Source organism: Chinchilla lanigera, unplaced genomic scaffold (assembly GCF_000276665.1).
Source record: "Chinchilla lanigera isolate Chin_1 unplaced genomic scaffold, ChiLan1.0 scaffold00037, whole genome shotgun sequence".
Taxonomy (NCBI): Eukaryota; Metazoa; Chordata; class Mammalia; order Rodentia; family Chinchillidae; genus Chinchilla; species Chinchilla lanigera.
Genome location: NW_004955438.1, coordinates 14,778,216 through 14,795,606, shown reverse-complemented (window position 1 = coordinate 14,795,606; position 17,391 = coordinate 14,778,216). Strand labels below are relative to the sequence as shown.

Genomic DNA, 17,391 nt, shown 5'->3' with positions numbered 1-17,391 from the left:
TATTTTGAGTGAGATTACTGCAGTATATTTTGTATTATAAATTTTTTTTTTTTGTAAAAGTGTAAACACTTTTTAAAATCACACCTCATATGTGCTGCTAAATTGGGCTCTGCACAAGCATATTGGAGAGAATACTGCTCTCTTGTTTGGCTAAGACTATACATGGTAGGTCATTTTCTTTCTAGATTTCACCTCTAAGAAGTAATTTGAAATACAAAGTTTTATAAAGATGTTCAGTTGCGACATGTAGAAACGGGAAACAGAACAAACAGCAAAGGACAACTCTTGCTCGGTGCTTCCTCCAGTACCTGTGTGGGCACGTCTGTAAATGTTCTAGTTCTGCATTCCAGTGCTGGGCACATCTATAAATTGTGCTCAGGTCCAGCACAGAGTAGAGGTTCAAGAAAAAAAATTAACAGTTGAGTGGGTAGGAAATATTAGTGGGAAACTGGCAACATTCAACCACTGTTGCTCGACTGAGAAAGCAATTTTAGAGTTCAACTTGATACAAACAGTGAAATAGTATATGACCATCAAAAATGTTCCTGACAGCACTCTCACACACACCCACCAAGGGTACTAATTAGTACAGCCTTCACTGAGGGCTGCTTAGTTAACTTCTGACACCACTGCAAACACACACACCCCATGACCCAGTGGAAAGTCACCTTCACAAATATGGCTATATGCATGCAAAATGACTCAGGGACAATGGTACTCCTTGGATTCATCGGAAACAACCTAAATGTCCACCGATAAGGGACCAGGTAAATAAATGGAAGATTATGCAGCTGCAAGATAGAGACAAGGAAGCTCTCTGTGTAATGATATGGAAAGATTCCGCAGTATGAGGTGAGGGACAAAAGCCAAGTGCAGAACAGTATGCATACTATGCTCTCTGTTGGAAAGAAAAAAAAAAGAACAATTGTATTTGGAAGAAGACACATGAAACTAGTAGTGTGGCAGGGTGTGATTGAACACACGGTGATGGAGGTAAAAATAGCTTTTTTACTATATATATTTTTATTTTGAATTCTATGAACGTATTGCCTACTCAAAAATAAATTAATAATGTTTCCAGTGTCCTGTTTCCTATGTGCCATGCATCGCTCTAAGTGCCTTCATGTAGTAACCATGTTAATCCTTTAAAAGAATACTAGCCAGGTGTGGTGGCATAAGCCTGTAATCCTAGCTACTCAAGAGGCTGAGGCAGGAGGGTTGCCAAGTTCGAGGCCAGCCTGGGCAAGTTAAGGAGACCCTGTCTCAAAATAGAATTGTATGTAGCTCAGTGGCAAGGCACTTGCCTAGCATGAGTGAGGACTCTGGTTTCAATTCCCAATACTGTTAAAAAAGAAAAAGGAACTCTGTGAGGTGACTCTTTTCTCGCTCCCATTTTACAGTGGATGAAACTGAGCCACAGAAAATCTGAGTAACTCACTGAGACTGCAGAGTTAGCAAACGCCCAAGCTGGGATCTGCACCCGGACAGTCTTGGGTCTGTGTTCTTATTCACTCTACCTAAGACCTCCTGGAGCCTGCTTGGGCTTTAAGATTAAACATCATAAATACAACTTCAGGATAAAGGGCTGGAAGCGGGGAGCTTGTCCTTGGGGGAGAGGACATAGTATCAAGGTATCAATTCTATACAAACAGACCTATAAAAATCACTGCAATCCCAGTTAGATCGCACAAGAGTGGTGAAAGAGCACGCGGAGGGCAAAGGGCTGCGAACAGTCAAGATGCGCTTGAAGAAGGGGTAGGATTTTTCTCTGCAGGATGTCAGGACTTGCAGCGAGGTACAGTGATTCCTGTACGGTACTGGTGCAGGAATAGATCTACAGATGAGTGGGATGGAAGAGTTCAGAAACAGGCCCACATACACACCATGATTTCTGAACAGTCACTGTGGAACACTGTGGGAAGGACAGACTTCCCAGCAAAAGGTGCTGGACAACTGGGTGTCTATGTAGGGGGAAGTGACACTTGGCTTCTTCTTTACAGTAGGTCCAAAAGCCAGTCACAGGACAGCAGACCCTGTCCTGACACTCTGGCTAAATGGTAAAGGGAAAACAACAGGCATTTAGGAGAAAATAAAGAAGGACATATTCCTTTTTTTTGTTTTGTTTTGTTTTTTCCAGTACTGGGAATCGAACTCACGACCTCGCACTTGCCAGGCAGGTGCTGTGCTGCTGAGCTAAATCCCTGGGCCCCATGAAGGACATCTTCATAATTGGATGGTAGAGAGAGAATTCTGAATAGTGCACACATACACATACATGCATAGCAACCTTAAAATACGGGTACAACTGAGTATAATAAGTCAAAGACTTTGTTCATCAAGATACCATTAAGAGTGCAAAAGCTCAAGTTCTAAGCCAAGGAGCTTTCTGTAACACACAACCAGCTGTGGGCTCCTAACCTGGTTACACGCAGAGCTTGTGGACGTCAACGAGGAAAAGACAAGACAGTGAAGAGGAAGGTGGGCAAGGGCTGGGCCTGGTGTCCATGCAGAGGACAACCTGAAAGATTTCTCAAAAAGCATGAAGGGTCAGGGGATCTTATGTTAACTACAGCCAGAGCCCACAAGGACAGGGATCATGGTAAAGACGGACCCTTCTGAGGCCCTGGGAGGATGTGGAGGACTCAGAGCACCTGGCTCTGTGGCTGGGGGTGGAAGCTAGTACTTCTTCATGCTGAGATTCAGTGATTTCTCTCTCCTTTACACTCTCCTGTGCATTCCAAAGTTTTATAATGATTTTCAATTAGTATTATTAATTATTGTCATCAGAAAATAATAGGTGAAAATTTAAGGGAAGCAATAAAAATTTCTAGAGCCGCCTGCTTGTCTGGATCTCTCTCTCTCTTATACGATATAGTAGGGTGTACAGGAGTTTGAAAATCACTGGGGCCTGGCTGCACCCCAGCCACCCCAGACAAACGAGGAGGGACTTAGTCCCCTTGGTGTAGACCTGTTCCAACTCTCTCCTTACTCAGCCTTTTTTCTTCTCTGTGCCTCAGTTTCTTCACTATAAATAAAAGGAAATTATTTTTTGGTACCAGGAATCGAACTTAGGACCTTGTGCTTGCCAAGCAGGCATCTTGCCACTGAGCTATATTCCTGGCCCCAATATTTTTATATTGATAGGGCTAAGAAGTCAATATTGGGTATGTGGTGGCGGGGTTTAGTAAGCTCAGGAATGTGAGTTTATACCTATGTCAACGCACAAGGTAGGACTAAAGGAATCAAACTGATTCCAAACTACTTTCTGGCTGGTGGTAGGTTTTGCTAGTTTCCACTCTAGCTAGTGCTGGCTGATGGAATTCTGTTTAATGATGGAAATATTGTGTATCCACACTGCTCAGTATCACCGCCGTTAGTCACACAGGGCTACCGAGCACTTCAAATGTGATTAGTGTGACTGTTAATGCCACTTTAGTCCATCTCATTTAACTGTAAAACAAGGACTCTTCAGAGCTGCTATTTGAGGCCAGCTGCATGTCACAGCCTGGTTTTTGCACATGGATCCCAGTCCCCACACACCCAGGCTCAGCCCCTTCAGAGCTCCTGGACTTCTGGAGTCCCCTGCTCCTGTGCCCAGCTTCCTTCCGCTGCGAGCTCCTCCCCAGGAATGGACGAGGCTGGGAAAATCAGAGCAAGAAGGCTTGAGGCTCCGACAGCGAGTGAGGCCGTCCTCTGTCCCCACAGGCCACCCTCCTTCCAGGAGCACCAACAACACGTGGCCACCGCACGCCCCACAGGGACCCTGCCTGCTGCTTATTCAGCAGTCCCCATCACCTGGGATTGAGGTGGGAAAAGGAGAGGAGACAGCACCCCACAGACACTGATGAGGTGGGGGTGGGGTGCCGCAGCTTTGCGGTAAACACAACCCATTCCAGAAACGCAGCCACCTGCCTGTGGTCCCTGAGCTGACCTTTCAACATCCGCAAGATGAGACTTATAACAGGACTGACCAGTAGGGTTGTGGTAGGGACAAAAAAGACTAAGGCATCTAGAGATTCACGCAGCCTTCGTATATATGGCTGTGGACATGACTCCCCCTCGGCAGCTCTGAGTAGAGCAGAAAACACTTTACTCAGAAAAGGCAGGATCTCTTCTAGCCTCCGCCACAGGCTTGCTGTATGATCTTGGGCAATCGATCGCCCTTCCTCTCTAGCCCTCAGTTTTCTCAGCAGTAAAATAGAGAAAGGTTACTTGCTCCCACCCATTTCATGCGGCTACTGGGAAGGTAAAGATGACTACGGAGGTGGGACGTGCACACTGACAAAGTGAGGCCCCTTTACTCAACTGAAAGGGGGCTCAGAATGCCATGCGAGCTCTGGACAGTTGCCCTCCCACAGGTGCTGCGGCACTGTGAGGGTGCAGGTCCTTGGTCTGCACCCTGCAGGAAACTCCTGCAGCATCACGTTCCCTCCGGCCCTGGTGACACTGTGTCACCCTGCAACCCACCCTGCAGCTGTTATGACCACATCTCCCCCGCTGTGACATGTGTACCCCAGGCTGACTACAGACCCGGTGCTTCCTGGCTTGGGGGGGCGCGCCTCCCAGGTTCAACCACCTCTCAAAAGCAAGTAGGAGCTGTACCCCTGGCTTAAACTTCTACCTTTAGGGTTCTATTCCCTGTTAATGGACCTTTTCCTCGGCCCCTGTGGGACTGGAGGTGGCTCAGTTCTGTGTGGTGGGTACTAAGTCACTGCTGGTGAGCTTTGGAGGGAGGCTGGGGGGAGTCAAAGGCACTGGTTGCCACAACCTGGATGTTTGGTCCCCAAATGCACAAGCTGAAACCTAACTCCGGGGTAACAGCACTAGTAGGTGGGGCTTTGGGAGGGGATCAGATCAGGAGGGTGGAGCCCTCGTGAGATTTATGCCCTTACAAAGCGTCCCCCTGAGAGCACCCTCACTCCTTCTGCCCTGTGAGGACACGATGAAGGTGCAGCCCTTTGTGAACCTGGAAATAGGCCTTCCCCAGACGCTGAGACTGCTGGCACCTTGATTTTGGACTTCTCAGCCCCTAAAGCTACGAGAAATAAAATTCTATTCTTCATGAGCTGCCCAGTCAATGGCATTTTGTTATAGCAGCCTCAGATGACCACGACCCTGCCTAATTGACTTTGGGGAAGTAGGGAGCTTTGGGGGGCGCGGGGTAGAAGGTGATGTCCCGCACATGGTGGGCTCACTGCACCCCCTCCCTGGGTACAAACCACCCCCAGAGACTTCAAGAACAGGGACTTTGGCAGCAGATGTTGAGAGAGAGGGCCTGGCAGTCAGCCTTGCAACTCTAAGGTCTCCATGGGGTCACCTGCACAGGGCCAGCTTGGGGAGTGGTGGGCGCCACCCCTTGGTGGGGCTGGGAAGATGCAACAGAACCCCTTCTGGGACCCACGCACCCCTGGGCGTACAGACGCAGCAGCCTTGGGGCCCTTGGGGGAGGCACAGGATTCTAGGGCTCTGCCATGTATTGCTGAGAGCTTTAATCAGGTCACTTGCTGGGGCTTGGTTTCCTCACTTACCACTGGGCACCTTGTTACCCCAGCCTCAGAGCTGAAAAAAAAAAAGGAACTGAGAAAACAGCCTCCCGCAAAGCAGCCAGAAGTAAATAAATGATCGGGAAATGTCAGAGGGGTCAGCAGAGTCAAATCTGAATGTTAAGAATCCTTGCTCTTTGTTTACCTTCAGCAACACACTCACGAACCACCCCCCACCAAGAATTATTCTATTAGAACCACAGAATATAAAATACTAGCATGGACCACTGTCCTCAGAAACTTGAACTTCACTGAGGTGAGAGAGGACCAAGACCAGAGGGACAAAGCACATCCCAAGGGCCTCCATATTTTCCAGGGAGTCTAGAGATACGGCAGCCCTTCTGAGCCCAGAGGCACAGGGTGGGGACCGGGTAGATTTGGCCACAGGAGGACTGAGACACAGCTGTTGTTACCTGTAGTAGGGAGGCCGCGGTGAGTCCTGAATTAGTGAACTCGGAACCGCTGCTTGTAGGGGAAACACAGAGCTGGGTTGCTGCGAGCCTCTGGTACATCGGTCACCCATCTCCATGTTTTCTGTGTGCCTCCGTCCAAAGGGACTTCACTGGGTACATGATCCATTAACACCGGACTCTGGCTGCAGCTCCACAACTCCTGCCTGACATTTGCATTTTCCAAAGCCTGTCATGGCCATCTTGTACTCAGAACTCTCGACAGCTCTTTGACACCTCACATGGGTTTACCTGAAGTGGTGATATCACCACGAAAAAAGCACACACAGGCAAAAACCACTGCATGAAGCAGACCTCAGTGGGCCACTTGTTTGCAGGATGAGAGCTGAGGTGAGGGGGCCGAGTAAGGCCACACTGGCCCGTTGGTGACACACACCTCCAGAGCTCTGGGCAGGTCCCCGCAGGGTGTGGGCAGCACTGTGAGGACTGATTTGGGGGTTACAAAAGCACATTAGTGAGGCAGATTTGCAAGGCCAGACTCTTTAAACAACTGGGAATATGCCTGTGTCAGACTGGAGGCCAACCTGGATAGGAACCCTGTTCTCAGAGTGTGGCTCCTCCTCAACCAGGTGGACCTTAGGGCCTGCATCCCGCTACTCCCTGCAGAGAGCCAGGCCAGGTGTCAGCTCACCACCAGCCACGCAGCGCTGAGGCCACCCCGCCACGTCACCCGTTACCGTGAGAGGCAGCGGGTATGTTGGTGAGGAGAGGGGAAGAGGACATTGGGTGGCAGCCGTAGGGGGGCCTCTGCCAAACTTGGGGTGTTTCAAGAGGTGCTCACTTGGGCCTCCTTCCTCATGTCAGAGCCGATCACGTCAGACCGGGTCTCAATGGAGTGGCACTATGTGGGGCTGTCACGTCACCCACTGCCTCAGCTGGTGCCCAGCACAGACGCGCTGTACCTCCACGCTGGGTTAATGGGGGAAGCAGTGATCAGAGACGGCAAGGAGCCAGCCTCAGGTCTCACAGAAGACCAGGACAGGGGACCAGACATGGATGTGATCCGTGACCACAACAGGCACTATAAACTGCAGAGTCTGAGAAGACCACGGAGAATGGTTCACATTTACGGGAACACCTTGTAAGCATCTGACTCTTCCAGCTCTTCACATGTATTAACTCACACCACACAGCCATAACTCCATGAGTCAGAAATGACTATGACCTTCCCCACTTTACAGATGAGGCAACTGTGGCCGAGACTGAGTGTGAGCCCTGATTATTACACTGTTCCCATTGTTCCACCTCTCAAACGCACATATCCCTATAGCTACAATGGCCACCATCCCTAGGGAGAGGAAGGGCATGTCTCATGGTACACATGGTGCACACCCAGCCCACCACCCGGATCTGTCCACTCTGCCTCTGCGGGACACTGCAGCGAGCCCACTTCTCCATCCCGCTGCTGAGACCTAGTGTGGCATCAGCAACGCTCCCGAGGGATGGGGTTGGGGGATGGGGCGGTGAGGTGGGTGAATGTCTGGCTACATTTGCTGAAATGCATAGCAAGGCCCACTACAAGAGTGAATTTTACTCTGTGTCAATTATAATTCATCTCAGATAGAGAATTGTGTCCCCCCAAAAGTCCTAACCCCTCGGGCCTCAGAATGTGACCTTATTTGGAAATAGGGTCCTTGTGGATATAATTAGTTCAGTGGAGGTCATGCTGGAACAAGGCCAGCCCTAAACCCAGTTGGTGTCCTTATAAGAAGAGGGGAGACACAGACAGGCTCAAGAGAGAAGATGGCCAGGTGACCATGCAGGCTGAGAGGGGAGGCATTCAGCTACAAACCAAGCACTACTGAGGCTTGTTTGTGGCACGGAGGCCAAAATGAGGCAGGAAAGATCTTGGGGTGTGTGCTTGGACTGCAGACTTCTGGCTCCCCAAACTGTGAGAATCAGCTTCTGGTTTAAGCGGCCTTGTTTGTGGCATGTTGTTATAGCAGTCCAGGAAACTAACCCACAGCTCGATTTAAAAGGTGGGGGTGTCACCCACCCTGTTTCTGGACACCAGGCTCCAGGCAGTAGTACTGCTCCTAAAAACCCAGACTTTTTATTCTGATTTGTATTCATGACTCCTGGGAGCATCACTGTCACCCTCCTAGTGTTGTCACCCCATGAGCAGGGGGTGGGAACGGTAGTGTGGCAGGTTCAAAGGCAGCATGTGGTCCACGGTCTTGGTCTCACAGCTACGAAGTGGAGGGGCAGGGCTGTGGTATTCAGCACTTAGATAAGTAAAAGTCAAAGTCTTCTCATGTAGCTAAGTGGGACCCCTTTTCCACACCTTTCACATACAGCAGCATTCCCCCCCACACCACATCAAGCTCTCCAGGGTTCTGCACACTTGACCTCCCCTGATGTCCCACCAGGGCTGTCCCCTACCTGAATATTCTTGGCATATGCCCAATTTCAGTGGCTAAAATCCTACTTGCTCTACAAAACCCAACCCAAGCACCACCTCAGCTAGGGAGTCTTTCCTGCTCATCAAAGCGAAGGATAACCTTGACACCTTTGTACACAGTTTCCTGGACTTTCATTGTGTGTACATGTCACTTGTTTTCATTAGTAGATGTTATGGTTTATATCTAGATGTCCCTCCAAGGCCTCATACAGTCAGTCATAGGTGGGGCTTTTTCAGAGGTGGCTGAACTGAGAATGTATGACTGATTCATGATGCAATGCTAGGATTGAGGGTGGGTGATTACTAAATCACTTTGATGGTTGGTCTGGCACCACCAGAGTCCCAGTAGCCTGGATACAATATAAGGAACATAAAGAGGCTTATTTTGTCCCTTGTTGCTTTGCTGCCTTCTGCCACCATGAACTGTTTGTCCTCTGCCATGCCACCCTGCCTCGCAGCCAGCTGATTATGGACTGAGCCCTCTATAAACTGTGAGCCAAAAAAACCCAAAAAAACAAAAAAAACACAAACCTGTGAGCCAAATAAACCTTTTCACCTTTAACTTTGGGTATTAAGTATTTTGTCTCAGCAAGGAGAAAAGCACTTAATACAGAATTATAAATAAACTGGAAACCCTGAATTATTCAAGTGTTCAGTAACTGGATGGATGGATGAATGGATGGATGAATGGATGGATGGATGGATGGATGGATGGATGCAAGGATGTATGTATGCAGGGGGTGTTGATGGATGAATGGATGGATGGATGATGAATGGATGGGTGGGCAGGTAGATGGATGGCGAATATACGGACAGGTGAATGTATGCATGGAAGGGCAGCAGGATGGGTAAGGATGGATAAGGAAGGATTCACTGAAAGAAGAATGCCTGAATATATATGAGGTGGATGTTCTGTCAAAAATGTCAACAACAAAAAAGTACAAGCATAATCAGTGTCATCTATAGAGAGCCCTCCCAGTCCTTGTCTTAGTCCAGGAAGTTTATACTTATAAACCCATGGATAAGTTATTGGAATCCTGTCAAGTTAATTCTAATCTACCACTCCCAGTGCAACCCATGGTGTAAATAAAGACATGATAATAAATCCAAAATAGTGGAGAACAAAGGGGATTCTGAGTCTAGCTAAGATGATGGTTAACTGGAACAAAAGGCCTTGACCCAGGACCAAACCCAGATTTCATTCATTTATGAAGAAGGGAGTGGTTTGAGGATGAGTGACTGTGAGAACGGCGGGAAGGACGTGAGTGCCAAGAGCTGGGCTAGATAGGAGGCCCGAAATCACCTCTGTAATATGCAGAGAGAAGGATATGCAGAAAGAGTAATCTGCATAACACACTGAAATAGTATCTGATGTTTTGGAGTCATTGCTTCAGCTCTGATGTGTAATTTTTTGGGGGAAGTAATAGCCTCTATCTTGGGGCTCAATCCCACCCCACAGTGTGGAGCACTGGCTCTACATCTCACGTTTTCCAGGCTCACACAAGGGAACTATGGGGGACCAGGGAAACACTGCCTGTTATTTTCAAAGACTGCACATCAGCACCTGGGCTGGGCCAGTATGCATTGCTTGAAGCCAACTGAAGGGATAAGGAAAAGTCCTAGCCAGCTCTGCACACATCAATACATGGAAATAGGGTCAGGTTCAGCCAAAATGGAGACAACTACTCCTCCTTCAAGGAGAGTCCCCCACGTGGTCCTCCACAGCCATCAGGTGCCATCAGCCAAGGCTAAGTCCTTGCTTTGGCTGCAACATCCTAGGGACATGTACATAATCCCTCCTGACATTGACTGAGGTTAAGCAAACAGGACATGGAGACTGGGGAAATAGGTCCCACTGAATTCTTTCTCGACAGCTTGGCCTATGATCTGAGATCATCAGACTGTGAATTCAGATGCAAAGTCCTTATTTCAAAATCCTGTCCTCGGAGGGTGAAGTACACACTTACTGACCGAGCCCTGGGTGGAGTGCAGAAGAAGGGAGGGCACCTCTGCTACTTTGTGCTCCCCACACCTTCCTCTCAGCTGAGCCTTACCCCTCATCAGCCGGTCTTTCAGAAAACAGGCTCCTACTTCCATCCCCAACACCTGCTGTTGACTGTCATCTCTTAGGGAATAAAAAGTTGTTGGCTTTGCTAAAGACCCCAGAGTCAGTGGTAAGATCGGGGTCACCTTCACAGGGGGAGCTGTCCTGCCAGAGAGCCCTCACATCCGTACTCCCGCCTCCCTCCCTCTCGTGGGTTCCTACCTCACCGGCTCAGGGCCATCTCTCAGTCCTCCGTCCCCAGGTGGGAGGATGCAAGCTGTGACCCAACAGCTGGCGTATCACCTGTAGGACTTGGCCTCAGTATGCACCTCTGCCGCAAATATAGCAAGGCTTGGCCACAGTCTCTCCCCAGGCCATTTCTTCTAACAAGGAACCAACATTTTCTAGCAGGCTGGGATCATTCTTTCAAACACGTATTGACTGGGTAGGAGTAACCTGGGGATTTCTAGAAAGATAGGATGAGGGGTTCTGTGGCCACTTTCAGAGCTCCAGGCCAAGTGCTGATACTTTGAGGCAGCCCTTCTCCAGCCCTGACCCCCACAAAGGAGCTGTGCCTGAGGCAGAGGCCATGATGCTTGGTTTCACTGTGTCACACTGTGGAGGCGGGAGGTGCCAAGTGTCACTGTCACTCTTCCTGCATAGGGACGCCTGCCTATCCGGGGTGGCCCTGGGTGAGCCGGTGAGAGGCTGCAGCCTGGCTGGCTCCTTCGCTTAGCCTGTGCATCTCCCTTCATCCTTCTCCACCCCCAACAGGGTGGCCTTCCACGATGCCTTTAGTCTCCCGATAGCTGTCTGCCCCCTCCACAGCCCCACATGGGACCAAGCTCAGGAAGGATGCTCCAACCTGCCTGATGGCTCCTGCCTGAGGGAAACCTTCCCCACACACCGTCCAGGAAACAGGGGCCTCGACCCAAACTGAACTCCCAAAACCAAGGTCGTCTGCACCATCAGTGCCGTGAAAAAGTATTTCCTCCCAGGTGCTGGGTCAGGCAGTGACCTAGAAGCTCTTTTCTGGGTCTCCATTTCTTAGGAAAATGTCCCTGCATGTTCTGCACAGGCTGTGCTCACTCAGCCATCAGCAAGAAGTGGGGGCCTTGTCTGTGACTGGTGCTTCAACCCTGAATCCCAACGCCACCCTAAAATCCCGCTTCTGCTTCCTGTGGGCCAGGAACTCAGAGGCTCACCAAAGGTCAGGCCTTGAGCTCCCTTCTCACAGGGGGACAGTGAGGTCAGAGAGCAGGGGTTACTTGATTCCTGGAAAAAGAATCCCCGAACACCAGAAGGACCCCAGAGAACTCTCCAGCCCTGCTGATGTCCTACCACATGCAGGTCCCTACACATCTTCCAAATTAGGAGAGGACAGTTCTGCCCAGAACTGTCACCTATAGTCAAGTGACCTTGGCGCACATGTACACACACACACACACACACACACACACACACACACACACACATATATACACACACACACAGCATAGCACTCTTCAATTCCTAGTTCTCAGGGATCTAGGAACCTGCCTTTGGGCCTTGCTGCTCCAGCCAGACAGAGGTGTCCAGAAGCTGAACATCCAGCTGATGTCCCTCCCTGTGGCTGAGGACACAGTTTCCAGCACAATTCTGAACTGCTGCTCCTCCTCCCAGTCTGTCTCTGAGAAGCACAGGGGGCATAGCTGGGAAGGATCCATTAGGGGAGACAAGGTTAAGCAGGGTCCCCACTCACACTGGGGGAGGCATATGGGCTTTGCCGCGGGGGCGGGGGGGGCTGTCAACAGCTGATGCAGAAGGGAGTTGTTGAGCTCCCTACCCCAGTCTTGGGCCACCCCCACCGGGGATCTGTCCACCTTGTAAACACTCCCAGGAGTTCAGGTGCCTCAGACACAAAGGAGAAGTCTGCCCAGAGATTTTAGAATCCTGTTCAGTATTGTTGCCTTCAAGCATTTGTTGACAACTATGTGCAGAACACAGGATGTGAAAATAAAAGGCTGACTCCTCTCAGTAGAAGTTTATACTCTAAACAGAAAGACACGATATTAAAGGGGTTTTGGTTTCTCTAAAGCTGCTAGCTAAAAAAACTAATTCCCGCAAACAAGAGGAATCCCAGTGAGTGGAAATGGGGGCACAGTCCTCTTGCAGGAGCTAGGTCCTCGGGGCATAGTGGTGCACACCTATAATCTCAGTTACTGGGCAGGCTAATGTGGGAGGATCACAAGTTCAAGGCCAGCCTAGATAATTTAGCAAGAAACTGTCTCAAAATAGAAACCAAAAGGGCTGGGGATGTAGCTCAGTGGTCAGCACTCACCCAGGGTATGTGAGGCCCTGAGTTCCACCCCCAGTACCTCCCCTTCAATTTCCTGCCCCAATTCCAGAAAACGGGGCACAATGGAGCACAGGCCAATAAGATCTCCATGGGCAGAAATGTGTGTCAAGGACGGTTCTGCCTGTACGGAGGACAGTAAAGGGGAAGCTGTGTTTGGTCTCTGTAGGGCTTCCTCAGAGCCCCTAACAGGATAGCACGTGAGTCACGGTGACCAGGGACTGCAGAGGACACGGCCACATAGCCTGAGAAGCAGACTTCTGTCCAGGCCCGAGGGTCCCCCAACTCTGTCCTGATCAGAAGAAATGTGTCACCAAAGGGCACCTCCTAGGGTGGAGCGGGGAGATCAGCGCTGGAAAATTCATGACAGCTGTGCTTTCATCTTTAGCTGCACTCTCGGGCAGGAGCAAGTGCAACTTCCTGGCTCTCGGTATAAGCAGCAGGTTCAGAGTAACAGTTACATCGACTGAAAGTTCTAGAATTGGTCATCAGAACAGCACTAATAACTACCCCAAACACGATGACTCATGGCCCCCACTCCCTTCTAAGAGCAACCTCCTCATGGGGGGCACCTAGTGAGGGGTATACAGGAAGTTAAGGGGCTTTTCTGGTCACTGCCCTCACACCAGGGCCTGTTTTGAGTACAGAAGTTCCCCCTACAGAGGCCAGGGGACTGCAAGGGTGGGGTCCTACGTGCAGCCCCCATCATGCCCCGGCCCCCTCGCTCCCCTCCCTATTGCTGCCTGCCTAGTTCTGCTTGTTTGTCACTGTCTAGGTGATGCAAAGTGAGGGGATGACTCAGTGACAGGGGGAATGGTGGAAAATGTCAGAGGGAAGGAGCCATGATTGTCACTTACTTGTCACTTGTCTCTGCCCAGGCCCTATTGCTGGGAGGCGATGCAGTCAGCTGAGAATCTGGTCTGCAAAACACAGCCTGTAGAGAGTGTTGCGGGGTCCGAATGGTCTCCCTCAAATAGCCAGGAGAGAACCAATTCCTGGTGGGATCCCATTCTGATTTCTGGATCTCAAGTTAAAATATAGGTGCTCTGGTGATTACTAAAGTGGGACCCAAGTCCAGGACAGGGAGCCATCAAATGGGGTATGGAGGGGAGGCACAGGAGGGACTGAGGGGTAAGAGGGCAAAGGTGCTGAGACTCCGCCAGCCCCCTGCACCCCCAGCTGCCTCTCAGGGGAGGTACTGGGATTTCTTGAGGCCTGGGAGCACAGGTTTGCGCTGGCACTGGCGGGGGAACCCTCACGCCTTTGGTCAGAGTCTCTGTTGTGGATGGAGGAAGCTGGGTCTCCAGGCTGAGTACAGCCAGGACCACATCAGGGCATCAACCCCAGAAAGTAAAGGAGACCAGGTCAGGGTCAGAGCTGCAGCTGTGAACTCAGACCCTGAATCCATCCCTGGAGGAACGCCCCAACTCCTGGCCTGGAGCCTGGAGTTGTTGAGGGGCTCCTTTTAAGGGCTTTGGCAGGACCACCAAGCTAAGGAGACTAGAGGTCCACACTTTTCCTTTCTACGTCTCTGTTTCCTAGTGTTAAATTGTTCCAAGAGTGGAATTCTCTTTCAAATGAAATTATAAGCAAATCTTCAGTACAGCAAACCTATGAAAATGCAATGGGTCTGCACAAATGGTAGGCAGGTGGGGTGCCTGCCAGGGAACCCAGAAGCTACAGCACAAGTGGGCAGGAAGAGGAGTCCTCTGCAGTTTGGCACCTGTCCCCTGAAGCCCTCACCCCTTGGTCTCAGCCTCACTAGAGTCGTTCTCATCCCCGCTTTCTCTCCAATTCACCTCCAATCTGCCAGCAAATCCTACAGCTCTACCACCTCCTGCCTCCACTGCTCATCTGGTTTGGGCCATTCTTGGCCACCACCGGGGCTCCCGTGCAGGTGTCTGCTTCTGTCTCTGTCCGTCCACCTACTATCTGTCAACTCTCTGTGCAAATGCAAATCCCCCCTGTGGGTGGCCCTGGCCAGCTCGGTGCAGTCACCAACGCCTTTCCAGCCCTAGAGGTCCCATGGTTTTCTGTCCCATCTCCCTGGCCTCGCTGCTCCCACAGCCAATCACATCCCCTCCCGCTGCCTGCTTTTGCTCCCCTACATCCTTTTGGCCTCTGATAAATGCCCTTTCCTCATAGGGACCTCCTTCAACCACCTGTCTGGAGTACCCTCTGGGTTCCGGACACTTCCTATCCTGACCTTTGTCTCTTCTCCAGGGGTGCGTCAACCGCAGGTAAGCAGAGCCTTGCTTTAATGCTGGGCCCTTGTGCTCCACAAGGCAGACTATTTGTTGATGAATGCTCAGTCTTGAAGAGCGGGAGAAAAAGTGCAGGTGCCCAGAAAACCAGGCAACCTGTCTGCATTTTCTTTCTCCCCAGCCAACAAGAAATAGACTTGGCTGTAAAGAGCCTCAGCTGCCGACTCCAGGGCCAGCACTCCACTGACACCATCCTGGGCCCTTGGAGGTACAGTGGGAGGCACTTCCTACCTCTCTGAGCTGCAAGACAGAAAGAAGGGGGCTCTAGAACCGCAGGGTAACAAACACACTCAGACCAGCGCTCAGGACCCAGCCTTGAGTGCTCTGCAGGGCCTAGGGGTGGTTAGGGGTGTGGGAAAGGAAGAAGAACCTTTGAATCTTTCTCCTCTTACCCTCTGGGCATTGCAACACCTTGGGTGTGCGCCCCAGGAATGAGATGCTTACTAGAAACCTGTCCAATCCAAAAGGTGCTCTAAAATAGTGCAGTGTTTCAGCAGCAAACCAAGACACACGACACTTAGGATGTACCAGGCGCTGTTCCAAGCAGGCCTGAGATGGTGTATTAACCCTATGCTGCCTGTGGACAGCTACCTTTGACTCTTTCAGCCCACATAACAATCCCAGGAAGGAGGTGTTAATATGAGCCCCAGCATACTGCCAGGCACAGGCCAACTCACTTGTCCAAAGTAACATGGTTGACAAAAGGAGGGGTAACACCCAACAAAAGATGACAAGGGCTATGAAAACTATTAAGGGTTTTCCCAGAGCGAAATCTACCAATTTAATCCTTAATACAACTTGTAAGGCAGAGTTACTATTACTGACCCTCATTTTATAGATAAGTAAACTAAGGTGCAGAGTGATTAAATAACACCCAGTAATGAACAAAGGAAGGCAAGAGGAAGTGTAGGTCAGGCTGGGTAATTCCTGGGAAAAATGGGAAGTTGGTGAGGTCAGGGCCCAGCCTCTCTCACCTTCCCTTCCTTCCTGAGAACCCCTCCTTGCCTGCTCCACCCTACAACCTGCGTTTAGACTGGGGGTCCCCTCCCCCTGGGAATTCCCAGTTCCTCCCACCGGATGGCATTTGTCTCTGCAGAGCTCATTTCCAGGGAAAAGCATTCAGCCTCCAGGTTTCCAGCTGTGGCTGCAGTGGAAAGTTAGGGTGGAGAGAGGTGTCCGGAGGGCCTTCAGGGCCCCTTCAGGCCACTCCCAGTGCCTCATTGCAGTCTGGGGGCTGTACAAGATCTGCCCAAGCATCAACCCAACTCTCCTGCCTTACAGCGCAGAGACTGGGTCACAGAGCTAGGCCAGGCAGCGAGTGTCCATCATGAAACAGACCCAGGACGTTTACCCTGAAAGCCAGGGAACAGCTCCCCAAGATGCGCGCCCATCAAAGGAGGCACTCAGAAGGATTTCCAGAAGCTCTCCCAGGAATGCGCCCGGAAGCTGGCAACTCCACAACCCTAAGGCTTCCAGGGACGCCCCCTGGGCCAGGCGGGAACCTTCACAGAGCGAAGTGCCGAGCAGCTTGAGAGCTGGGAATGAACTAGAAGGGACAGAAAACTAGACACCAGCAATCCCTTTAGAAAGCCGGCTTCCACACCTTCAGCTTCATGCCCTCCAAACTGCGTCCTCTCCAGGGACCACGCACCGCCGTGCACCCTGGACCCTCTCAGAGCACCAGGTTTGGTCAAGGCCGGTCCGAAGGTCACGGTCCGCGGCCAGGCCAATAGAATGGGGGAGGGGACCCAGATGGGCCCTCATCCAGAGACGAGGGGTGTGGGACGCCTAGGAGTTGCTGGAACCCCGGTTCCCCACCCTACGCCCGGCCGAGCCTCGGGCGCAGGCAGTGTTGTAGGTCGGCGGGTCCGGGACCGCGCACGCTTCTATTCAAAGTCCAAGCCAGGAGGAGTGAGCCGCGTCTACACAGGCACCCTGGTTCCGACAGGTAGAGACGCTCTCCCTCGAAACCCTGCCGCCCAGCCGCAGAAAGTATGCGCTAGTTTTGCAAGGAGCTAAGTCGGGCTTTAAGAGTTTCTCCAAGTTGTAGATCGCTGCAGAGTCCCCAGGACCGCCCCCCACCCCCGCAGAACTCGGGTCCAGCCGTGGCCGCGGCTGGACTGGGGCTGTACTCAGCCTGACCCTCTCCCTCCCGGAGCCGGGGGACCCTCCCGGAGCTCCGGGAGACCTAGGCGCGCGGTGGCCGTGCGCACTCCACGGGAGGGGGCTCCCGCTCCGACTTACCCCGCGGGGTCCCCGCGCGCGGGCTCTCCCGCCCGTCGGATCATGCCGCCGGCGGCTCGGGGTCGCTGCTCCGCGGGGCTCAGGCGCACG

At 51.4% G+C, this 17,391-nt stretch overlaps 1 protein-coding gene across 1 annotated transcript in view; it reads right to left on the bottom strand.

The window, feature by feature from the left end:
• Rin3 (Ras and Rab interactor 3) overlaps positions 1-17,391 on the bottom strand; it is a gene marked incomplete in the record, with an annotated part of 120,707 nt that overhangs the window by 102,966 nt on the left and 350 nt on the right. Inside the window, 1 exon segment of the mRNA XM_013517215.1 lies at positions 17,302-17,391. Within this exon segment, the coding sequence (XP_013372669.1) occupies positions 17,302-17,345 (44 nt within the window).